The sequence below is a fragment of the Sorex araneus genome, chromosome 8 (genome assembly GCF_027595985.1).
Source record: "Sorex araneus isolate mSorAra2 chromosome 8, mSorAra2.pri, whole genome shotgun sequence".
NCBI lineage: Eukaryota > Metazoa > Chordata > Mammalia > Eulipotyphla > Soricidae > Sorex > Sorex araneus.
Window position 1 is genome coordinate 14,162,909 of NC_073309.1, and position 24,938 is coordinate 14,187,846.

At 54.7% G+C, this 24,938-nt stretch overlaps 1 protein-coding gene across 3 annotated transcripts in view; it reads left to right on the top strand.

Annotated features, from left to right (window-relative positions):
* Window positions 1-16,741, top strand: part of TK2 (thymidine kinase 2) — a 32,710-nt gene extending 15,969 nt beyond the window's left edge. For all 3 annotated transcript variants that reach the window (XM_055145843.1, XM_055145844.1, XM_055145845.1), the window contains 5 exons: window positions 1,799-1,872; window positions 11,981-12,069; window positions 12,633-12,712; window positions 13,813-13,893; window positions 15,007-16,741. In XM_055145843.1, coding sequence (XP_055001818.1) covers window positions 1,799-1,872; window positions 11,981-12,069; window positions 12,633-12,712; window positions 13,813-13,893; window positions 15,007-15,105 — 423 coding nt within the window. In that variant the 3' untranslated portion in view covers window positions 15,106-16,741. The remainder of the gene's footprint in view (window positions 1-1,798; window positions 1,873-11,980; window positions 12,070-12,632; window positions 12,713-13,812; window positions 13,894-15,006) is intronic.
* Window positions 16,742-24,938: the final 8,197 nt, after the last annotated feature.

Consider the following 24,938-nt stretch of genomic DNA (forward strand, 5'->3'; position numbering starts at 1 on the left):
GCCCCTGGGGGCACTAGCCAGTTCGCCCTTTACTGTTTGGCCTCCTGCAACTCTGGCTTCAAGGTCCATGTTTCTGTAGCTCCAGAAAGCTCCAAAAAGTCACTCACCAAGCTCAGCTAGCGAGAGCTTATTAGAATGTCACTTTGCTGGGGTCTGGCCCTTGCAACGCATTTCTTTCCAAAGCCTGCAGCACCTGGGATCTGGTTACAAGTGCACGTTTTCTGGCCCCCACCTGGACCTGCAGAGTCAGAAATTGTGGTGATGAGCCCCGACAGTCTGTTTTTATTGAGCTCTCCAGGTGATGGGAATGCATTCTTGGTTTATTCCAGTGGCTGAGAATCACTGAGCCATCTAATCTATTGCCCCGAGGCTGAGCACTAAAGGCAGATTCTGGAGGTAAAGACTCTATTGGCTCATCTGGATCACATGTCCTGTCTTGGGCCAATCAGGAGTTAGGGCAGATCTGCAAACAGGCCTTGTGTGGGCAGGCGTCTCAGGGTGGAGAGGCTGCCCTGGGAGAAAGGCTGGCTGAGGGGATCCTGCTGGCCCTCATGGCTCAAAACTTCAAGCACAGCCTTGGAGATCCACATGGGAGGCTCTTGTTGAAGGAGATGGCTCCAGTCTGGCTAATACAGCAGCTTTGCCGGGCTGGGCACAGCAGCTAGCGACTTGCTATGCATCTCAAAAGTGGAAAGACATGAGCAGAACTGCACGGGTTTCTGTCTCCTTAATGTCCACCTAAATGATGCAGATTAGAGGGACTGGGGTTGGAATGCCCCTCCTGGGCATGCTCTGTTTTTCGAAACAATTACAAGCCTAATTTTAGCCCTTACTTAAAATTCAAAGAAACAAATCCTCGAATACTGTTTAAATTGGCGAGCAGTTTTCCTCTCGTCATTTTGTTGCTCCAAAAGGGCGTCTTTAGGGGCCAGAGAACTAGCATAGCGGGTAGAGCGCATGCCTTGCACAGGGCCTGCTGGGGTTTGATTCCCGTCTCATATGGTCCCCCTGGTCCACCAGGAGTGATTCCTGAGTGCAAAGCCAGGAATAAGCACTGCTGTGTTCTGAGCACTGTTGTGTGTGACCCCAAAATAAAACAAAATCAGAAATCGAACAGAGTGATGTTGTCAGAGGGCCAGTTGTACATCTGGCTGTAGTGGGATGTGTCTGTTTTTCTGTTGAAGGAAATCAGTCACGCAGGCAGAAGGGGAAGGACAAGCAAAGGTAGAGGAACAGGGAGAGCCGAGAGTTTTTGCCTTTGAATCCTCCCGTGCTTTGCGGGCCCAAGGTGGGGTGAGAGTGTTTGCTCCCTGCTTCCCAGGGGAGCCCTGTGGGCAGCAATGCCACATCCCCCTTGACCCTTAGCACAGCCCGTCCCATTGTTCCGGGGCTGCTTGAGGAGCACCTGCTCATGAGTCCCAAAAAGTCAGGCCCTCTGATACTGACACGAGAATGACACCCACACCCTGGGCCCCCGGGATTTCCGCCGGGGCATATGGACGTGTCGGCACCCTCTTTAGCTGCAGAGCCGTCATCACACTCTGCGAGACTGCACTGAACCCCATGTCTGGCGTTCTCCGTGCCCACGATCCCACTGAGCTGTGCGTGCTCTGTCAGAGACTGCCCGCCCCAGCTTCCTTGCAGCAGGGGAGCCAGACCCCGCTCTGTGGTGACCATGGCCTCCCACAGCCTCTCCATTTTGGTACCCAGTGTGGACCAAAGCTGAGGCAGCCACTGGCATTGCCCAGGGTTGCCAGCATTAGCCTGAGTTGATGAGGCACATTTTCTTTCCCCTCAGATGTCACCCGTGCGGCTGATGGAGCGGTCGATTCACAGCGCGAGATACATTTTTGTTGAAAACCTGTATCGAAGGTACTGAGAAAGTATTAAGCTATTCTTGGTTTGGGGGTTGACCCGTCAGTACTCAGGGACTGATCCTGGCTCCCTGCTTGGGCATGGCCCCTGGGCGTGCTTGGAGGACTGTGTACAGTGCTGGGGATTCGAACTGGGCTCGGCGGGCAAGGCAAGCCCTTGAACCATTCTTCTAGTTTTACTTTCGGCCTACCCCCAGTGGTGCCCAGGATTTACTCTCCTCGGTGCAGACTATGTGGGCCCAGCGCTCATTTGGGATTGAGTGATGAGATGTTAGCTGCTCCGGGCAGCAGGACTCTCGCTGGGTTCTCGGCTCCAGCATGAGACCTGTCCCAGGCTCCTGCCCCAACTCCCAGACTCCCCGGCTCTTTTGGAGGAGGCCACTGAAAAGGCTTTTCCTGTGAGTTCTCTCAGGGCAGGAGCTGGGCGGGGCCTGCACTGGGTACCCGAGGAAGCGCTTCCCTGCGGGGTCGCCTACCCTTCTTCTTCAAGCCTGTTTGTGGCTTGAATTTTTGGTTTTGGGGAAATGTTGTGAGTTACTATTTCAGGGTGTCTGGGTTCATTCCCGGCAGGAGAGGGGCAGCCCTGACTTACACAGGGTTTCCTTTTGGAGACCCTGAGGAACGTGGTTAGCCAGAGCAAAAGGAAATGCTGAGAGAAGGGAGGTTCGAGCCATGGCCTTCCTGTCCCTGCTGCCCTGACACAGCCCAGTGCATAGAGTGTAGAAAGGAGACATTTTCTGGAAGTTTCCCTGGCCTGAGCCCACTCACTGTCCTTTGAACCAAAGCCAAACAGAGGCTGGAAACTGGGTTTGGCTGCACTCTTGCCGATTTGGTTCCTCTGGGGCTATTCAGCTGATTCCTGGGAGCCACTTGATGAAACATTTGGGGTGTCAGCTCCTGCCTGGACCCCAGTGCTCTGGAACCCTAGGGTGGGCCCTCTTCTCTGGGGAGCGCCCAGGCAGGAGGGGGTGCAGCCAGCATAGCCTCACTGTTGCATTTGTAGCCCATGCCAGAGCGCTGAGCTCTCTAAGCCCGTAACCTTTTGAGCCTCAAACATGGAAGAAACTGCCCACTAGGGAGAGACCCACCCATCCCCACCAGCGCCCAGTGGGTTTGAGGTGGGCAGAATGTCAGAGCCATTATGGCACCAGGGGACATACCAACAACTGAAGATCCCACAGCCTCTGTGGTGTGGGCATGGGGCGGGAGTGGGGAGAGGAGAACGCTGAAGGATGCCAGAAGCTGCGCAGTGATTGTGTGGCCTGAGCACCGCGGGCTGCTCGGGGTGCAGGAAGCCTTTGCGGCTCGCTGCCTCGTGGTGTGTTTTCTAAGAACAGCAGTGAGGGGGCAGGGGCCAGGCAATGACTCACCGAGGTGGGCCAGGGACAATGATTAAGACTGTACACTGCTTGGCGTGGCCTGGGGTGCTGCCCCCTCTCAATCCATCCTGGGCCTGAGTCATGGGCTGTCCTTGTGCTGAGGCCATGGAGACAGTGGGTGGAGCAAATCCCTTGGTAGACAAACAGGTTGGGGGGCGGTGGTAGTGGAAAGTAGAGCAGGTGGTGTGTGGGGTGCTCCTGAGCCCTGAGATGGGGATCATCTTAAGGACACAGACAAAACCCAGGGCCACAGAATAGCGACAGCAAGAGCAGAGGCTCCGTCAGGCAGCTTGGCTGGGCTGGGCTGCTGTGTGGCCTTCTTGCCACAGCTCTGGGCCTGGCCCTGTCCTTTTGAGGCTTGATTGTACAGTAGCATCTGCGGGGGCAAAGCCTGGCACCCATCCCACCTTGGGGAGACCACCCTGGAGCCAGACCCTTCATGGCGGTGTGTTTGCTGGAGGCGAGACTGACTTGCAGACTCATGTTCCAGAGAGGGAGGTTTGGCTGATTGAACGTCAAACCTTACAGGCACCTGAACGCGCTCTGCACAGCTCTGCTTGCTCACAGACAGGCTTCCAGGGACCACTTGCATAACTTCTTTCCATTTTGCTGCTCTGTGTCTTTATGTTCTCAAGATTATTCCTGTGGGGCGGGGCAGATGGCCAGACCTGTACCGAACTGGCACTGCTTGGCTTCCCTTAACCCCTGCAAGCACTAATGGGTGTTTTCCTGGAAGCCCCCAGCACTGCTGGGCCTGAGGAGCATCACCCCACAAACCCAAGCATTGAACTGCCCAGGCCCCCTGAACACTACGTGGGAGCCTGCCCTCCACCCCAAGGTGATTTCCTCATGGTGACAAAATGGCTGGGGCAGTGCCAGCCCTTTCACTTGCTGACAAAAGAGTAGCTGACTTGCTGATGGTTTTCCTGTAAGTCCAGGAAACCTTGGTTTTCCAGGACCTCTGCAAGCCTCCCCCACACCACACCAGCACAAGTGGGCTCCCTGTGACCAGAGGGTGTCCTGCCCCTCCCAGCTCAGAGTAGCCAAAGGAGATGATTGTCCTGTCTTACAAGCTGCCTAACCTTTAAACACTGAGACCTGTGGAAGGGCCTGAGCTAATGATGGGCACCTTTTAAGAAGGAGACTGGGAAGGGGAGAGAGAAAAACTGGGCACCCACCTGCCCTTACCCCACACCAGCCAGGGTCCTAACCTTTGGTATCTGAACTCAGTGGGCTGAGTCACCTCTGTGGTGTGATATGCCCACCCCCTCCCACACGCAGGTGTCCCCACCCACCTGCGCACATGTGCATGTACACAGACACACACACACACACACACACACACACACACACACACACACTTCTCTGGAAAGCCTCCAGGTTAAGCTCTGCCCTTCTGGCTGAGGTCTGTTGCCTACAAGTTCCCTGTGTGTGCCCTGTGTCCCAGAGCTCCTGTGTGACCAGTCTCTTCCAACAAGTGAGTCAGTACCCAGCGTCTGGTAAGGACCAGATCCAAGCCAACCTCTTTCTGAGTGGCTCAGCCTGTCGACTAGCGAGAGCCAGCCAAACCCAGAAGGAATCTGAGGGGATATCTGAGGAAGGATCTAAGGGTAAATCTGAGGGAGGACCTAAACAGGGATATGAGGGTTGATCTGAGGGGGGAACTAAAGAAGGATCTGAGGAAATATCTGAGGAAGGATCTGAGGGGGATGTGAAGAAGGATCTGAGGAGCGATATGAAGGAGGATCTGAGAAGGGATCTGAGGAGAAATGTGAGGAAGGATCTGAGGGGAGAGCTGAGGGAGAATCAAAGAAAGGATCTGAGGGGACTGGAGCAATAGTACAGCACGTAGGGTGTTTGTCTTGCACGTGGCCAACCCGGGTTTAATTCCCAGCATCCCGTATGGTCCCCTGAATATCGCCAGGAGTAACTCCTGAGTGCAGAACCAGGAGTAACCCCTGAGCATTGCCGGGACCCAAAAGGTAAAAATATATATATATATATCTGAGAAGAGATCTAGAAGGATCTAAGGGAAGATCTGAGGGGCCATCTGAGTGAGAATCTGAGGGAGTATCTGAGGAGGGATTTTTGGGGAGGTCTGAGGAGATATCTGAGGGGAGATCTGAGGGAGCATCTGAAGAAGGTCTGAGGGGAGATCTGAGGAAGGATCGAGGAAGAATCTGAGAGGAGGTATGAGGGGAGAATCTAAGGAGGGATCTGAGAAACTATCTGAGGGGGGAATGTGAGGAAAGATTTGAGGAGGGATCTTGGGAGGGATCTGAAGAGAAATTTGAGGAAGAATCAGAGGAAAGGTCTGAGGAAGGGTTGAGGGGAGTTCTGAGGAAGGATCTGAAGGGAGGCCTGAGGAAGGATCTGAGGAGAGATCTGAGGGTGGACCTGAGGAAGAATTTGATGGAGATATGATGAAGGATCTGAGGGAGGATATGAGGGGAGATCTGAGGGAGGAATCCAAGGTAGGCTGTGAGGGGGATCTGAGGGAGGTTCTGAAGAAGGATCTGAGGGGAAGTCTGAGGCAAAATGAGGAAGAATCTGAGGGGAGATGTGAAGGGTAAATTGGAAGTATTTGAGGAGATCTGAGCAAGGATCTAAAGGAGGATCTAAGGAAGGATGTGAGGGGGATCTGAGGGAGGTTCTGAGGAAGGAAGGGAAGGAGGGAGGGAGGGGGGTCTGAGGAGAAATGTGAGGAAGGATGAAGAATCTGATGGAAGATCTGGGGAGGGATCTGAGGAAAAATGTAAGGAAGGATCTGAGGGAGGATCTGAGGAAAGGTCTGAGGAAGGATCTGTGGAAGGATCTGGGGGATATATGAGAAGGAATCTGAAGGAGGGTCTGAGGAGGGATCTAAGAGAGATCTGAAGAAGGATAAAAGGGATGATCTGAGGCAATAACTAGGCACAATCTGAGGAAGAATATGAGAGGAGATTTCAGAATGAGGGGGGCAATCTGAGGGTGGATCTGAGAGATCAGAGGAAGGATCTTTGGAGGGATCTGAGGGAACATCTGAGAAAGAATCTGAAGGGGATCTTATGAGGGACCTTAGGAGAGATCTGAAAAATGATCTTGGTGATGATCTGAGGGAAATATGAGGCATGATCTGAGGAATGATCTGTGGGGGCATCTAAGGGGGAAACTAAGGAGGGATATGAGGAGAAATGCAAGGAAGAATCTGAGACAGTATCTTAGGGGAGATCTGAAGGAGGATCAGAGGGGCAAATATGAGGAAGGATGTGAGGGGGATCTTGAGGATCTGAGGGGAGATCTGAGGAAGGATCTGAGGGGGATTTGAGGATGGATGTGAGGGGAATCTAGGAATATCTTAGAGAAGATCTAAGGAAGTGTCTACGGGGTATCTTGGGAGGATCAACCTGAGGGGATATCTGGAGAGGGATCTGAGGCACAATCTGAGATAAGATCTGAGGAGGGTTCTGAGGAGAAATGTGAGAAAGGATCTGAGGGAGGATCTGAGGGGAGACCTGAGGAAGGATCTGAGGAGGGAATCTGAGGAAGGATGTGAGGGGTATCTGAGGGAAGGTTTGATGGGAGATCTGAGGAAAGACCTGAGGCAGGGATCTGAGGAGAAATGTGAAGAAGGATCTGAGGGAAGATCTGAGTAATTATCTCAGGGGTTTCTGAGGAAGAACCTGAAGAAGGATCTGAGGGTGGAATCTGAGAAATGATCTTAGGGAAGATCTGAGGAAGGATCTGACAGTTCTGTGGAGAAATGTGAGAAAGGATTTGAGGGAGGATCTCAGGAGAAATCTGAGAAAGTGTCTGAGGGGGATCTGAGGATCTTTGGGGAGACCTTAGGAAGGATTTCAATGGAATTTCAGAAGACATCTTAGAAAGAATCTAAAGGGAGATCTTAGGAGAGATCTGAGACTCTGTGGAGGGATTGGAGGAACATGTGAGGAATGAACTGAGGTGGGTTCTGAGGGAGGACCTAAGGAGGGATTTGTGGGGAGATCTGAGGAGAAATGTGAGGAAAGATGTGAGGGAGGATCCGAGGAGAGAGAGCTGTGGAAGAATCTGAAGAGGGATTTTTTTTTTTTTTTTTTTGCTTTTTGGGTCACACCCGGCGATGCACAGGGGTTACTCCTGGCTCTGAACTCAGGAATCACCCCTGGCGGTGCTCAGGGGACCATATGGGATGCTGGGAATTGAACCCGGGTCGGCCACGTGCAAGGCAAACGCCCTACCCGCTGTGCTATTGTTCCAGCCCCTGAAGAGGGATTTTTAGGGGAGACAAGAGGGAGGATCTGAAGAAGGATCTGAGAGGAGATCTGATCTGGGGTCTGAGGAGAGATCTGAGGAAGGATGTTAGGGGTATTTGAGGGAGGTTCTGAAGAAGGATTTGAGGGGGAATCTAAGGAGAAATGTGGGGAAGGATGTGATGGGAGACCTGAGGGGGGAACTGAGGATTTGAGGAGAGAACTGAGGGAGGATCTGAAGGAAGATTTGAGGAAGGATCTGGGGGAGGAATCTGAGGAAGAAAGTGAGGGGAGGGGGCTGGAGTGATAGCACAGCGGGTAGGGCGTTTGCCTTACACGCGGCCGACCCGGGTTCTAATCCCAGCATCCCATATGGTCCCCTGAGCACCGCCAGGGGTAAATCCTGAGTGAAGAGCCAGGAGTAACCCCTGTGCATCGCCGGGTGTGACCCAAAAACCAAAAAAAAAAAAAAAAAAAAAAAAAAAAAAAGTGAGGGGAATCTGAGGGAGGATCTGTGGGGAGATCTGAGGAAGGATCTGAAAGGGGATCCAGGAGGGTTCTGAGAGGATATTTGAGGTGAGATCTGAAGAGAAATGTGAGGAAGGATATGAGAGAGGATCTGAGGGGTATCTCAGGAGAAGTCTGAGGGAGATCTGAGAGAAGATCTAAGGAAGTATCTCAGGGATACCTGAGTGAGGATCTGAAAAGGATCTGAGGGGGGATTTGAGAAAAGATCTGATTAAGGTGATTTCTGATCAAGGATCTGAGGGGATCCTTAGGAGAGATCTGAGGAAGAATCTGAGGAGGCGTCTGAGAAAGGATCACAGTGGAGACCCGAGAAAGGATCTGAGGGGAGATCGGAGGAAAGATCTCAGAAAGGATCTGAGGGAAAGACCTAAAGAGGGATGAGGAGAAATGTAAGGAAGGATCAGAGGGAACATCTGAGGGGCAAACTTAAGAAGGATTTGAGGAGAGAGCAGAGGAAGGATCTGAGGGGGAAATCTGAGGAAGGTTGTGAAGGGGATTTGAGGGAGGACCTGAATGTAAATCCGAGGTAGGATCTGAGGGGGGAGATGAGAGGGATCTGAGGGGGAGATCTCTGGAGGGATCTGAGGAGAAATGTGAGGAAGAATCAGAGGAAGGATCTGAGGGAGGGGGGGAGGAATCTGAGAGAGGATGTGAGAGGAATCTGAGGAAAGACCTGAGGGGAATCTGAGGAAGGATTTGAGGAGGAGATCTGTGGAGGGATCTAATGGAGGATATCAAGGAGATCTGAGGAAGGATCTGAGGTGGCATCTGAGAGGAGATCTGAGGCAGTATCTTAGGAGTATCTGAGGGAGTATCTGAAGAAGGATCTGAGGGGATATCTGAGGAAGGATCTGAGGGATGATCTGAGGAGAGACGAGGGGGGAACTGAAGTTTTTGAGGGGAAGTCTCATGGGAGAGCTGAGAGAGGATCTTTGGGGAGACCTGAGGAAATATCTGAAGGGGGAAACTGAGGAAGGATTTGAGGGGCATCTGAGGGAGGATTTGAGTGGCGATCTGATGAAGGATCTGTGGAGGGATCTGAGAAGAGATTTGATGGATCTGAGGAGAGATGTGAGGAAGGATCTGAAGGAAGATCTGAGGCAGTATTTCAGGGATATCTGAGGGAGGATATGAAGAAAGATCTAAGGTGTATCTGAGAAAGGATCTGAGGGGAGATCTGAGGAAGTATCTGAGGGGTATTTCAGGAGAGATCTGAGAAAGAATCAGAGGGGATCTGAGAAAGGAACCAAGGGGAGATCTGAGTAGGGATCTGAGAAAGGATCTGATGGAAGATCTGAGAATGGATCTGAGAATTGTGATGGAAGGACCTGAGGGAGGAAGGGGAGGATCTGAAGGGGGATCTGCAGAGGGATTTGTGGGGAGATCTGAGGAGGGATTTGAGGGAGGATCTGAGGGGAGAACTGAGGGAGAATCTGAGGGGAGACCTGTGGAAGGATTCGGGGGAAGAATCTGAGGAAGGTAGTGAGGGGGATCTGAAGGACGGTCTGATAGGTGTTCAGAGGAAAGATACGAGGTTGGATCTGAGAGGAGATCTGAGCAGGGATCTGAGGAGAAATGTGAGGGAGGGTCTGAGGGAGATCTCAGGAGGGATTTGAGGGAAGATCTGAGATCTGAGGGTACCTGAAGGAAGATCTGAAGAAGGATCTGAGGGAGTATTTGAGAAAGTCTCTGAGGGATTTCTGAGGGGGAATCTGAGAAAGGATCACAGTAGAGATCTGAGGAGGGTTCTGAGGAGAAATTTTGAGAGGATCTGAGGGGAGGTCTGAAGAAGTATCTGATGGAGGTCTGAGGAGGGATCTGAGGAAGGATCTGAGGAGATCTGAGGAAGGATGTGGGTAGGATCTGAAGAAGGATCTTAGGGGGATCCGAGGAGAAATGTGAGGAAGGTTCTGAGGGAGGATTTGAGATGAGATCTGAAGTAGGGAACTGAGGAGGGATTTGAGGGGAGATAAGAGGAAGGATCTGAGGGGGGGATCTGAGGCATAATCTGAGGAAGGTTCTGTCTGAGGAGGAATTTGAGGAAGGATCTGAGCAAGGATCTGAGGGCCAATCTGAGAAATAATCTGAGGGGAGATCTGAGCAAACATCATGATTGTGGATCTTAGGAAGGATGGAGGGGAGATCTGAGGAAGAATATGAGAGGGGTATCTGAAGTAGCATCTGAGGGGAGGTCTGAGGAAGGATCTGTGGGGGGGGGGGATCTGAAGGGACATCTGAGAAGGATCTAATGAATGATTTGAGGGAGTATCTGGCATGATCCTAGGATGGATCTGAGGAAGGTTCTGAGAAGGTATCCGAGGAAGGACCTGAGCAAGGAGAGCCAATCTGACCTCGATCTGAGAAAGATTCTGAGGGGACATTTGAGGAAGCATCAGGATGAGGGATCTTAGGAAGGATATGAGGGGCGATCTGAGGACAGATCTGAAGGAGATCTGAGGAGGTTTTGAAGGGGGTTCTTAGGAGGAATTTGAGAAGGAATCTGAAGGGGGATCTGAAGAGGGATCTAAGAGGAGATCTGAGTAGGAATCTCAGATTGTATTTGAAGAAGACCTGAATTTCGGACCTGAAATTGGATCTCAGGAGGGATCTGAAGTGGGCAAAAGATGTTCAAAGATTGAATACCTCTTAGGAGCCATGGTAGGACCCTCCTCATTCCTATTCCTTTCCATTTACTTCCTGGGGCAGAGAAAGCCATGGGAGCAGACAGGTACATCTCTCTTGTGCTCTCTGCTGCTCTAACCTCTCCCCTCTTTCCCCTTCCTTCTGCCCTCCATTATTTATTCCACTTGAAAGGTATAATGCTCCCCCACTCTGAATTAATGACTAATAGTTTGCTGAATTTTGGAAAAGACAGAAAGGTATGGTTTTTTCAGAAATCCCCATAGTCGTATGACTCAGACAAAATGCTATTGACATCTTAGGTGTTTTTCTTTCCAGTCTCCTTTTCAAAATGAATGGCCGAGTACTCTTGAGACTGTGGCTGGGCTGTAAATACACTCTGCGCTGTGTTCTGCTGTCTGCTTTGAACATTAGGTTATGAACACCTTCCACGTCATTGGTATTATTTTACAGCTTCATCTTCCAGTTGCTGCGTGGGTCTCTGTGATATAGATGTTTCGAGATTTAGCTCTTCATTATTTTTAATAGGGCTGCCGCAAGCTCCATGATAGCTCCTACAAAATTAATGGCAAGAGGTGAAATTGGTTTGTTGTCCTGGTTCTCAGAGGACAGGCTTCAAAGCCCCTTTCTCTGCTTGTTGTGGAGATGGGCACATATCCACCTGGGGGTGGCGGGGGTGCAGGATACCGGCTGCCTTTACCTCTAAGCCCATCCCCAGGCACGGAAGTTGAGGCCTGAGGCCCCTAGCCAGCACCACACCTTCTGCATTACAGGATTGCATTTTGGCCGCCATTAAGCCACAGTCTCCTTTTGAAAGGAACCACCCACAGAGGCTGGACACCCCGCTGCCTCAGTGATGCTTGGCCTGGTGCAGACCTTATAGTTAATGGTCCAAGTGTGGTGTGGCCCAGGGGTCCTTGGGGTCACTGGTGGCACTGGGGAGACATGTGGTGCTGGGGATTAAACCCAGTGTCTCACCTACACTGGACAGCTGTGCTTCCACTTGAGTGAACTCCCTGACCCAAAGGACAGGGAAATACTCTTTGTGTACGTGTATGTGGGGGAGGGGGAGGATCCGAGTAGTATTCAGTGGTGTCAGTGGTGTATCTGCCCTGACTGTGTGGACCCAGTGGCTCAGTGCTCGGAGATCATCATGGGGATTGAACTGGGGGTTGAGCTCTGCCACGTGTGCTCTCAGGCTCTTTGATCCAGCTTCCTGCCCCCAGGCAGTGCCATTTGAATGAAAGCTATTTCTGGGTCCTTTGCGGGGAGACAGGGCCACTGGGAGCTTTCTCAAGGATGAGTCGCCCCTTTTCAACTCTCATTGCAGTGGGAAGATGCCCGAAGTGGACTATGTGGTTCTGTCAGAATGGTTTGACTGGATCAAGGAGCACGTGGATGTGTCTGTGGATCTCATCGGTGAGGCGCCTCTCTTAACTCCCCCTGGGTGGGGCCTGGCCCTCCAGCAAGAAGGTGCCAGACACCCAGCATTGCTGATTCTCTTCCTTGGGGAAGATAGAATCCGGGGCTTCTGTGCCTGGGAGGAGACACCTCCAGCTGTTCTCCCCTGGGTCCTCAGCACCTTGAGGGCTTTCAGAAGTGCACAGGAAGGAGGAGGGAATGAACCCAGTTCTCTGATGTCAGCTGGGCTCCAGACCCCAAACAGGATTCACAGAACTGCTCTTTTTTTCTTTCCTGTTTTTTGCGGTGCTGAGGATCAAAGTAGCTCATCTACTACAAGGCACTTTTGCCACCATCAAGACACCTCCTTCCCCTCATAATTTTTGTTTGTTTTTTATCGTTGCACACCCATTGGACTGGGGTGGTGGGGTCTGTTCTTGCTATGTGCCTGGGAGTTCCTTAAAGTGGTGTTTTGAGGGTGGATTATGTGGTGCCAGGATGAAGCCCGGCCTCCCGCCTGCGGAGCACATGCCCAGCGCCGTGAGCCAGCGCTCCAACCCCCTATTTTCTTGAACCCACAGTTTATCTCCGGACCACCCCTGAGACTTGTTACCAGCGGTTAAAGATGAGATGCAGGGAGGAGGAGAAGATCATTCCACTGGTGAGCGCCCCCCGGAGCCTTGACCCATCCCAGTGGAGCCTGTTGGGGGCCAGAGACTCACTTCCTCTCGGGCCTCGCCTCCACTCAGGCCTTGGTCACCCCATCCTGGAGCTGCTGGCCTTTGTGCCCTCCTCTGGCTCCTCACCTGGGTGGCCCCCTGCTGTTCCGCAGTGCTTGGCTCAGGGCTGGGCCTGGAGGTAGCACTCACCTCTGCCTGAACTCATCCCCTGGGTTCCACTGGGACTGGCATGCTGGGACTGCTGTCCTGGTCACCTTCCACTGCCACCAGCTTCTGAAATCCAGCCCCTGAACTGCCACTTGGAAGAAGTTTTTGAAGTGCAGAGCCCATGCCCGCGCCCGCGACAGTGGCCCTGCTGTCTCCCCGTTGACCTCTGCTGCCCACCTTGATGGGGCTGAGGGCTCGGTGGGCAATGGGAAGGTGGCAGTAGATCTGCCTGAAAGCTTCCCGAGGGCTGGTGAGAGGCTCAGGTGGCTTTAGGGGCCTCCGGGGCCCCCATCCTTTGGGACTCGCCTTGCCGGACTCTCTGAGACTGGATCCTAGATCACTGGCCCTCAGCAACCAGACTCCGGCTTCATGCAGGAAGGTTCTGGAGAGGTGGTGAACTTCAGATCCTCGCCTTGGCCATCTCTGCCGGTCCCTGTCCCAGAATATAGGACAGGTGCCGGGCCTCGGGTGCAGGAAGGTCAAAGGTCGCTGTTCCCAAGGGTCCTGGGTCACGTCTGGTGGGGTGAAGGCAGCGAGAGCTGCAGTGTGCTTGGCGGGAAGGTCAGAGGAAGAGGCAGAAGCACCTGGGCCTGGGCAGTCTCCCACAGGGACGGCACAGAAGTGAGGAAGGCGGGTGGGTGCAGGGGTGCCGGTAGGTAGGGTGTGTCTAGGGTGGGGGTGGCGCTGAGTGCCACTGGCTGTGGCCGTGCGTGCCTAGAGCTACCACTGTCCGCCTGGGCCTGGCTGGCTGCTGCCTTGTCTGAGCCACTGTCTCTGGCCGTTGATGTCCCCCTGCCCTGCCTCGCTCCCTGCCTGCCCCTCCCCCGAGGAGGAGGCCTGCTCTGACGGTGCCCGTGGGTCCGTCTCCCCACAGCAATACCTGGATGCCATCCACCACCTGTACGAGGAATGGCTGGTGAAGGGAGGCTCGTTCCCAGTGGCAGCTCCTGTTCTGGTAAGTCCCCTTGCTAGGGCAGGAGAAGTTTCTAGAGGGAGGAATGACAGGAACAGGTTCTGAAAGGTAGAGTCCTTCCACGCTCTGGACTTTGAAGGAGGAAGCGGGAGCCTGGGAGGAACTTTTGTCTCCCAGCTCCCATTTCTGGGCCGGATAGTGAAGATGGGCACGCAGGGAAGTGTGGTGGGTGGCCATGGCCCCGAGTGAGTCTGGCCCGAGCAAAGGTGGCACGGGCCGTGTCCTACAGCTGTGGTAGCTGCGTTAGCGCAGGCAAGTTCTCGACGCCGTTTTGTCTTTGGTGATCAGGGCGGCCGTAGCCTTTCTGAGCCCGCCTCCCTTCCTGGACTGAGGCTGGCCTGGAACCTCCCGTGCACCTTCCCTTGGTGACCCAGAGCCTCGGGAGCGCCAGGAGCTGCCACTGGCACAGGCCATTAATGCGCTCCTGTGCTCTGTCCCATAGCCCTCCTCCTGCGGCCCGGTTTGAGCTCCTGTGTCACCCCTCATCATTGTCTTCCCCAGCCCCCTTCACTCCTATTTGTGGCTTTGCCACAGCTGAATTTCTTGGCACAGACAGACGGGTGCCAGAGCCTCTTAGGAGTGTGTGCCCGATGTGGGGTCTGGGCGAGGCCTCCTGGGGCTGCCTCTGGGCTGCCCGACTTGGCCCTGGGGTGCTTCCAGGCAGCAAGGTTGCTGGATGAGGAGACGTTAATTCCCACAGTGGGTCTTAAAGGAAATAAAGCCAGGGTCCCGGGAAGGACCTCGGGGTTGACCACATGCCTGCAAAGGACCCAAGTTTGATGCCCGATACCCCGGGGCCCCCTGAGCAGCCATCGTGGTCACCCCTGTTAAAACATAAAAAGAAAAAAAGCAAAGTCAGTGGGTGGTGTACGGCGAGACAGAAACAGCGTGAGCTCACTGTAGGGACGGCCACCGGCCTCCTCAGAGAAACGTGGAGTCGAGAATGTTCGGTTGATCTCCAACTGGCGGCCGCTTCGCTATGACCTTCCTTTCCCTCTGCCCGGGCCCTCACGTTTCTCTGCCTCCTGCCCAGTCTGTGGGGGAGCGTGATATGGAGGCCAGCGCAGCCCTCTGACCCATGTGTTTGTTTTTCAGGTGCTGGAGGCTGACCATGACATGCAGAACATGTTAGAAATCTTGGAACGAAACCGGGAGCGGATCTTAGCTGCAGGGAGTCGGCTGCCTGGGCCATAGCACAGGAAGGGCCACACCAGGAGCATGTGCGACCGCAGCTGAGTTATTAGGGACCCCCCCAGACAGCCCCTCCCAGACTGCCCTTCGCCCTTGTGGTGAAGTGTCAACGAGAACTTGACCTGGCCTGCGGGGTTCACCATCCTGCATTTCCCTGGACGTCCGCCTGTCCAGCGCTGCTCCTCGGCTGCGCCCCTTTTGTTCAGAGAAGACCCACCCGAGATCTCGCTGCGCGTCTGGACTAACCCTCAGCCCTCCCCACCGAGGGGCCAGGGCTGGAGTCTGGAACTTGGGGAGGCCCTGGGCTCAGGGACACGGGTGGGCTCCCGGACGTTCTCAAGACCCAGGCTGGCTCAGCGGGGGTACCGATCCCCTCCCCGTGACCTCGCCCTGCTGGGGACCCTCACAGCTGTGGGGAGACCCTGGAGCACAGGGTGCCGGTGACCCTGAGTCTCCTCTTATCTGAGCCCCTCTCAGCAGCCATCCGCGTCTCCAGACTTTGCTCAGTTTGCAGCTGGATCACCTCCCAGAATTGCGGGGCCGGATCACTGTCCGGCAGAACGTGGTGTTCCCATGACGCCCTCTGGACCTCGTGTCCCCAAGAGCGTCATAGCCGGGCTCCTGGCTTAGTCTCCATGGTGACCAAGGACGTGCGCGAGCAGCGGACTCTCTGTGGCCGGCATGGGGGTGGGGTGCCTGGCTTCAGGTTCCCGGCCCACCGTGCCCTGCATGAGGACCTGTAGGAGAGAGATGGCAGTGGCACCACAAGTCTTTCTGATGTCTTACCAGCCAGGACACGGGCACAGAGCTCACAGCCATACATTAGGTCAGAAAAACCCTTTGCTTCCTTCAGCCGTAACAAGTGAGGCACAGACTATGCCGTCCCCTCACCCCACCCTACCCCCACCCCATGTCAAGGGGGAGAGGAGAGAAGAGGAGCCTCCCCTCCATCCCCCTGAAGCCTGGAGCCGGGCATGGCAGTGGGGGAGTGTCCAGGAGAAGGAGACTGGGAAGCAGAAGGAGGGGATAGCTGTGAGCTTTGGGAAACAGGCCCCAGCCTCAAGCTCGCTTGTGTGAAGGTTGGAAGGCCTCGCCTGGCCCCCAGTGAGAGAGAGAGTGAGAGCAAAAGTGTGTGTGAGAGTGTGTGTGTGTGTGTGTGAGAGAGAATTTGTGTTTGCGTGTATGTGAGAGGAGTGTGAGAATGTGCAGGGGGGAGGAGGAGGAGAGAGAGAGAGAGAGAGAGAGTGTGTGTGTGTGTGTGTGTGTGTGTGTAAAAGAGTTTGTATGTGTGTATAAGAGAGAGAGAGAGAGAGAGAGAGAGAGAGAGAGTGTGTGTGTGTGTGTGTGTGTGTGTGTGCATGTTGCAGGCCTGCTGGAGGAGCGCTAAGAGGGATCCCTGCTCCTGCTCGCTCCTACCTGTTGGGACCAGTTTGGCTAGCAGTCCAGGGTTTTGGGGACTGAGGCACCCAAATTTAAGTGATTGACTAGAAACTTGTGGAGGCAGGAGCCTCTGCCCTAGAGTAGCTAGTCCCTCCCAGTGGTGCCTCATGCTAACAGCTGGGGTTAATGGTTAATTCTGGATTGCTGAGTTTTAGCACCTTGTCTCCCTTGCCATTTAGAATGAAGCAATTTTTTCCTCTTTGGGACCACACCTTGCGATGCTCAGGGGTTACTCCTGGCTCTCTGTTCAGGAATTACTCCTGGCGGTGCTCGTGTGACCATATGGGTGTCAAGGCAAACACCCTACTCACTGTACCAGCTCTCTGGCCCAGAATTTAAAATTTTTAAGTGTCCTGTGTCCTGACTCGGGCAGTGGGTGTGCCTTCACCCCCCACCTGTCCCTGCAGAGAAGACACTGGTTCGCAGTGATGGGGTGGGCTGCTGACTGCAGGGCCTGGGGGGCAGGGGACAGATTTCACGATTTCTGTCCCACTCTGACTGATATTGCTCCCGGGCAGGTTCCCAGTGCAACTCTGAGACCCCATGTAGCTGGGGAAGGGGCCACTCACCCTGCTGCCCTCCCGCTGGTGACCTGCCACGCTCAGGGCAATGTCCGCAGCCCCAGCTGCCCCTCGGGGCACCTGCTCGGGGGCAGATGCAGTTCCTGGGGAGTGAGGCTTCCCCCAGCCCCTTCTGTAGGCACCTGAGCACCTCACCTGAACTGGAAGCTTTCCTGCCGCCCCATGTCTGTCGGCTCCCCCACCCCCGCTGTCTCGCCGGGGTGCCTCCCCCTCCCCTTCCCTAGAGCTGCTTCAGCGGCTCTCCTGTCTGTAGGATGAGTAATAGTCGCCCCTTGGCCTGCCCACCCGAGGAGCTGCAGTTATTAAAATAATTGGCGAGCTCTTGGAAATGTCAGCGCGCGCCGCGGCGGGAGGGGCGCCGTCACGAAGCGCTCCCGCGGCGGGCCCCGGACCGGGCTGCGGGTCCTCTGGGTAATCGCTGCCCGCCGCCCCCGCCGGAGCGCTGCTCCCGCTCCCCGGGAATCCAGAATGTTCGTCAGTATTTACTGCAGTCTCCAGTATCTGCGCTCGTGGCTGTTTTCTTCCGCAAGCCCAGCGCCCAGACCGGGTTCCATGGGGCCAGGCGGGCTGGGAGAGCCCGTGTCGCCTCCGGGGCACTCGCTGACACGCTCCAGGTGCACTGGCGCAGTCCAGACGGACCCCTTTAAAGTTGAAGCCCGACACCCCGCAGTTCTGCCCCCCTCTGTAATCCCCCCAACTGTGCGCCTGCCCTTCCCAGTCTCCAGCTGCGTGCGCGACCCTCGGCATGTCTGTTGGGAACCTGGCAGCTGAGAATTCTCTCTTCGGGCTCGTGTGCCTGGCTCCCCTGGGGACTGGTGGTTAGGCCTGCACACCCCCACCCCCGCGGACCTGGGAGTTTTACCCTGTGAGCACCATCCCCCCACCCCCCACCCCTCTGCAGCTTTGGGCTTTCCAGGCGGCAGGGCTGTGCGGGGGGGGGGGGGGGGGAACGGGCCTGCTGGGGAGGGCTGCGGGGTTGCAGGCCACCGGGATGCGGGCAGGGGTAACCATGGTAACAGAGCTTCCCAGCACGTCATCCTGGCTCTCAGTTCTCTGGGGACCCTTGCAGACCTGCTCCAGTGCGGCGCCCCCACACCTCGCCTGTGAAAGCTGACCCCCCAGGAGGGCCCCACTGGCCTCTTCACAAGTGTCCCCATTTCTCTTGGGGCTGGGGGCTCCTGGGCACATGGATGAGGGCTTTCTGGTCTGTGACCTCATTATCCTCCCCTGCCATGGGGCTGGATGAGCGGCGACCCCCCACCCCCACCCCCCTGCTGTTACACAGAGCTGGCTGACCTGTGCCCAAACAGGGCAGATGCTGACAGTTCCAGAAAGACCTAGAAAAATAAGCAGTGACCAAACAAGCATGTGTGTTTGTGTGTTTGTTGCTGACCTTACCTTTGGGGGATTCATTTGGCTTTGTGGGTGGGCTCTGAGAGCTTGGGCAGCTCACCTTCATTCTCTGGGCCCATTTCTTTTTTTTTGCAAAACACTGCACTCAGGAATCACCCCTGGTGGTGCTCAGGGGACCATATGGAATGCTGGGAATCGAACCCAGGTCAGCCGCATGCAAGGTAAATGCACTAGCTGCTGTGCTATCGCTCCAGCCCCTTCTTTTTCTTTTTGGGTCACACCCAGCCATACTCAGGGCTTACTCCTGGCTCTGCACTCAGGAATTGCTCCTGGCAGCACTCGGGGTACCATATGGAATGCTGGGAATTGAACCCGGGTCTGCTGTGTGCAAGGCAAACTCCCTACCCCCTGGGCTATTGCTTCAGCCCTGACGACCCATTTCTTTTTATTGGTGTCTCCCAAACAGTGCTCAGTGGGCCAGGGGGTTCCACAGATGTGTCAGCCAATCTGGGGTTCATGCAAGAGCCCGGGGGTGCCCAGGATTTGATGCTACCCAGTCCCTGTGGTGCCAGGAACATCCAGGCCAGCCATGTGGTGATTTGGTGTGGGGGGGGGGCATGTGGTGTGGGGATACTGTCTCTGAGCCCTAGGCCCTGTTTCTCGCCTCCCCTGGGATACTGGTTGTTTTGCTTTTTAGAAGAAAAGGGACTGCCCAGGAGAGGAAAGGGCTAGAAGTGGGTCTGATTCTGCTGCTCTTCCAGGCTTCCTTCTCTGTCCCTGGCTGGAGAGGCTTTCTAGCACTTTCACTGGCAGAGTTCCTGGAGTGGGGACTGTGACTGGGATCCTGCAGCGCTGGAGGTGCCGAGTGTTTGTTTTGCAAAGGAGCATCTCCACCAAGGGATAGAAGTCTCCGAGCATCTGTGTCTGCACTTGGCTCAGCCTGGAGTCCGTGTAGCCCAGTCTCGCCTGACTGGCTTGCCAGGCCTGCTCTGGGGGAGAGCCCACGTGGACTCTCCACTCAAGAAGCTGGAAATTTCTTCCTTCCTTCCTTCCTTCCTTCCTTCCTTCCTTCCTTCCTTCCTTCCTTCCTTCCTTCCTTCCTTCCTTCCTTCCTTCCTTCCTTCCTTCCTTCCTTCCTTCCTTTATCTTTCTCTCTTTCTCTCTCTTTCTTTCTTCCTTTCTCTTTCTTTTCTTTCTTTCTTTCTTCCTTCCTTCCTTCCTTCCTTTCTTTCTTTCTTTCTTTCTTTCTTTCTTTCTTTCTTTCTTTCTTTCTTTCTTTCTTTCTTTCTTTCTTTCTTTCTTTCTTCCTTTCTTCCTTTCTTTCTTGTCACATCCAGTGATGCACAGGGATTACTCCTGGCTCTGCACTCAGGAATTACTCCTGGTGGTGCTCGGGGGACCATATGGGGTGCTGGGAATCGAACCCGGGTCGGTCGTGTGCAAGGCAAATTCCCTACCTGCCCCCCACAAATTTGTTTCTTAACAATGGTCTCCTTCCAAAATGGCCAGGCCAGAGAGCATCCACAACATCACCACTCCCTTCCTGGGGGTCAGGAATGAACCCCCCAGAAAATGAGAACCCACAATCAACGATGAAACCAACTTCAAAGTCAGGCCAACTCTGACCGGGGGGCTTCCGGTCAGAGAACACAAGTCCAGAGAGATGATAGCAACCACCAGCTCCACGTGCCACTGTCCCCAGATGAAATTATCCAGAATAAACTTAACAAGGAATGTACCAAACCAGACCAATGTTGAAAAGGCTCCTGAAAAACACCGAACAAAAAGGACTCGAGCAGATGTAGACATCTTGTCCTTTGCCTGGGATGACTCAATATTATCAAAATGTCAGTTTCCCTAAGTTAATTTACAAATTCACTGCAGTTCCAATAGAAACATCGCGGGCTATTGTTCCCCGAGAAAAGCAAACATACAAAAATAGCCAGGAAACCATTGAAAGCGAAAAACTGACGAGGGCCGGCCATTCCAGACATCAAAACATAATATAAACCCTCTAATGAAAAGAGTGTGATTCTGGTGCCCAAATAGACAAACAGCTCGGGAACAGAACAGCCGCTACGGATGGACCTAAGTGAATGCAGGTGGGGGCGGTGGCTGAGAGGATGGGGGGTTTGTAACCCTGTTCAGTTCAGGTGCCCATCCCCTGGGGCCTGAGGGGTTACTATGAGGACAAGGTGATGAGATCACAGGCTGGAGTCTGCACAAGTGGGATTCATGTCCCTAGAAGAGACGCCCCCCAAGGGCTCCCTGCATAGGGGTGATGGGAAAGCTGGGTTTGTTTGCAGCCCAGCATGGGTGGTCTGTGTGGGACCCGACTTGGGCTCTAGAGCCCAGATGTGGGAGAAGTACCTTCCCTCAGCATGCAAGCCCCTGACACCGTGCCCATGAGATTTGGGTACAGTCCCCTTCGATGGACCCAGATTGCATATGAAATAAACTCTGGTCTCCACTGCCCACCCACCACACTGGATGCTAAGCTCACCTGTCCGGGGCCAGTACCAGGTGTGCCTCCATCCATCAGGGGTCCTGATGGGAGGGGGCTGTGCTCTGGTGGGCCCCAATGAGGAGGCCTAAGGGTGCATGTGTGCACATCGGAGATTGAAGATGGCTAATGGGGGGGAGGGGGCTGGAGCCATAGTCCAGTGGGAAAGGCACTTGCCTTCCATGCAGCCAGCCTGGGTTCGATCCCTGGCACCTCTTATGGTTCCCCAAGCCCCTCCAGGAGTGATCCCTGAGCACAGAGCTAGGAATAATCCCTGAGCACCACCAAGTGTGACAACCCCCAAAACCAAAAAAGATAATGACTGGTGGAGGGTTTCTGCCCTCTAGACTGGCCTGGTCGGGTGGAGACCCTGATCCCAGTCCCAGTAGAGGTGTCAGTCAGCTCTGGCCTAGCTCCCTGTTAGCCAGGAGACAGAAATGGGCCCACAGCCAGCGATGTGGGTCAGGAAGTGAGCCATCTGTGCCAGCATTTCTCCACGAGTGGCGTCTACACCAGGGTTTCTCAACAGAGTCTGTGTGGACCCCCAGGATATTCCGGGGGGGGGTCTGGTGAAAATTGCATAGATGGGGGGACCACAGTATGATAAATTGGGGCCAACCAGTAGGATGGGGTTGGTGGTGGCAGAGAGGACACTCAGTCCCACCTCTCTGAATAGGTGACAATGGCCAGGGACACCTGCCCTGAGGACACACCCTGTGCTGGAGTGTGGAGGGATGCCCCTCCAGGGTCCATACATACCTCACTCCTTTCTCTCCCCTGCCTCACCAAGGTGACATTGGGAGGTCCAGTCTGGGGGTGGCAGGGTCCCTTGAGACAAGTGGCATGCACATTGGGGCCAGAGAGATAGTACAGAGGACAAAGCACTTGCGCATGGCCAACCCAAGTTCAATCCCTGGCATCCCCTATGGTCCCCCAAGCACCGCAGAGCCCGGAGTAGCCCCTGAGCATCGCTGGGTGTGACCTCTTTATAAACCAAAACCAAAAAACAAGTGGTGTGTCTTGTGTCTGATTACTGTCGCTGCCAGCACGGTAGAGCCAGCTCCTAGCCAGACTCTGCCCCGCACCACCCAGAGGGCCTTTGTGGTTGCCAGGATGAAGCCCCTGTGGTAAAAGCAGGGGGGCAGGGAGGATGTATCTGAGCCGGAACCCCCTCACTACTGGTGCTGCCCCCACAAGGCTCTGCCCCCTTCAGCCCAGAGACTGAACACCCCCACTATGGATGGTGGAAACTGGGGGTCCAGGGAGATGGGGGGGGCGAGGATGGGGACCATGGAACTGCAGCTCTGCCTCTCCTCTGGTTTTGATGCCTGAGACTGGGGTCTGTGGGGCTGCTGCTGCTGCTGCTGCCTGAGGGGGCAGCACAGTCCTGAGGTAGATGTGGGGTGGGAGGCTCGAGTTGCTTGCTTCAGGCTACTCTTGGGGCTGGGGACCAGGAAGCGGGAGCATGAGGTTGTTGAGATGTTAGATGCCACCCCCTTCTGTGGGTTGTCCCTGCATGCTGTGCCTCGGAGCACCTGTCAGCGCATTAATCTGAGAACTCCATCATGCTTCATTGGTCAGCACGATCTCTCTCTCTCTCCTCCCCCCCTCCCTCTCAGCTGCGCTTGCTGAAGCTGGACAAGCCAGCAGGGGGCGTAGTGAACATTTGTCAAGCAGAGCGGCTTGTAGCCAGCAAAGGCCGGCATCTAAGGAGAGGGGAGAGGGAGAGGGAGGAGTGTGACATCTCAAGGAGTGCGGCCGGGGTGGGCGGCTGGTGGGATCTGTGGTGGCTCCATTCCGACTGTTCTCCTGCCCTTCCAGAAGTTTCCGGTGGCATTGGTCCCACTGGTAACCTGTTCCTTACCCCCTCTCCTCCCCCCTACCCCACCTGACTCCTTTCTGTGGCCCCCCTGGGATCATCTCCCCCCAAAACTCTTTGTCCCCACACTCTTGGTCAAAAAAACTAAGGGACACTTCTGTAAGTCCCATCAGCCTCCCTTATCCACTCTCGCCCCTCCCTCCCCTTCTGCTTCCCTCTCTCCCCTCCATGCTGAATTAAGCGACAGTGACTCATCCCTGCCTCGGTGACGCACTCGTTCTCCGCAGGTTCTCAGAGTGCAGCTCTTCAGAGGAGCACTTGTCCGACTTGTTCATCTTCTGAGTGGAGATTTCCTGTGGCAGCCAGACACATCTGGGCACCGCTGGCAAGCTTGGCCCCTGCTCCCTGGTGTCAGGGCACCTCTGCTGCAGACTGACTGCGGTGTGGAATTGTAGGAGGGACAAGATGTGTGTGGCATAGCCCCCCCAATCTTTCCTGGGCCCGGGGTCCCTTTTAATCTCTGAACTGTATGGCATTGGGGAAATGCAGTCCTCCAGCCATCAGCCTGTGCCCGCCAGATGCCAGCCTAGGAGCTTTGGAGGCCCATGTGACACGGGGTTTCCCCTTGGGAGTCCGTAGCCCAGGGAGTCGGGTAGGAGTGGGAGGTGGGGCTGGTACAGAAGCTGACTGTGACCTCAAAGTAACGCAGCTCACCAGTTGGATCTTGGTTGTTGTTTTCTTTCTAGAAGATTCTACTGGCCTCCTGCCCTGCCTATCACCAGGAAGGGCATCTTCTGGGCCTTGCCTGGGAGCTGCTGTAGACTGAACTCACTCCACCTGGGACTTCAGAAACGGGTTTCTGCTCCCCGCCCCCCACCGCCCCAACCCTGCAGCCCTTCCTGAGTGTCGAAGTCACTTGTTCAAACACAAACCCCGCTCGAGCAGCACCTCTTCCTCTGCAGGCCGCACGCCAAGCGGGCACATCCCGTTCAGCACTGGGGCTGCTGCACTCCCCACGAGTTCATCAGATCCTGACCCTCAGGACAGGTGATGTGCCCTCTCCACCCCCCGGCCTTCCCTGCTGCCCCTGTGCAGTGGACGTAGTCGGGGCTGGTGCAGCCCAGTGTGGGAGACAGCAGCTTCCTCAGACAGAAAGAGAAAGAGAGAGAGGAGAGAGAGGAGAGAGGAGAGAGAGAGAGAGAGAGGTGCCTGCCATTGAGGTAGGTGTGGGGGATGGAAGGGACAGGAGGGAAACTGGGTACATTGGTGGTGGGAAATGTGCACTAGTGAAGGGACAGGTGTTGGGACATTATATGATGGGAAACAAATCATGAACAAATTTGTAACTATATGTCATTGTGATTCAATAAAAAAAATAAAACATTTTTAAAAAGTACATCTTAATTCTGGATGTCTCAGTGGCTGGGAGCCAGTTCCTTCCAGAGGTTCTAGGGGAACCTCCATCCCTCCATTTTCTTGCATGTTCCAGGGCCCTGCCTGAATTCTTTGGATTGTAACCTCCTTCCTCTACAGTAGCAAATGCTTATCTCTCCTCCCTTCATACTACTCCCATATGCCACTTGTATCTCCAAACTGCCTCTTATTTTTGTTTATTTTTTTTTGTTATTTGGGCCACACCCAGCATTGCTCAGGGCTTTCTCCTGGCTCTGTGCTCAGGGATCACTCCCGGCAGGACTAGAGGAACCATATGGAGTGCCAGGGATCAATGCAGATTGGCCAGCAAGGTGAACACCCTAACTGTTGTATCATCACTCCACCCATACTTCTTATTTTTGGAGATGGTGGAAGGCAGGGCGGGGTGGTGGTGGTGGTGGTGGTGGTGGTGGTGGTGGTGGTGGTGGTGGTGGTGGTGGTGGTGGTGGTGGTGGTGGTGGTGGTGGTGGTGGTGGTGGTGGGTCACACACCTGGAGGGACTTGGGAGACCATATGTAGGGCAGGGGATTCAAACTAGGGTTAGTGGCATGCAAAGCAAGAGAATATCCACTGTTCTATCTCTCTGGCCCTTTTGTATTTATTTTGGGGCCATACCCAGCTGTACTTAGGGCTTACTCCTGGCTCTGTGCTCATGGATCACTCCTGATAGGCTCACTGGACCATAGGTGAGCTAGGGATTGAGCCT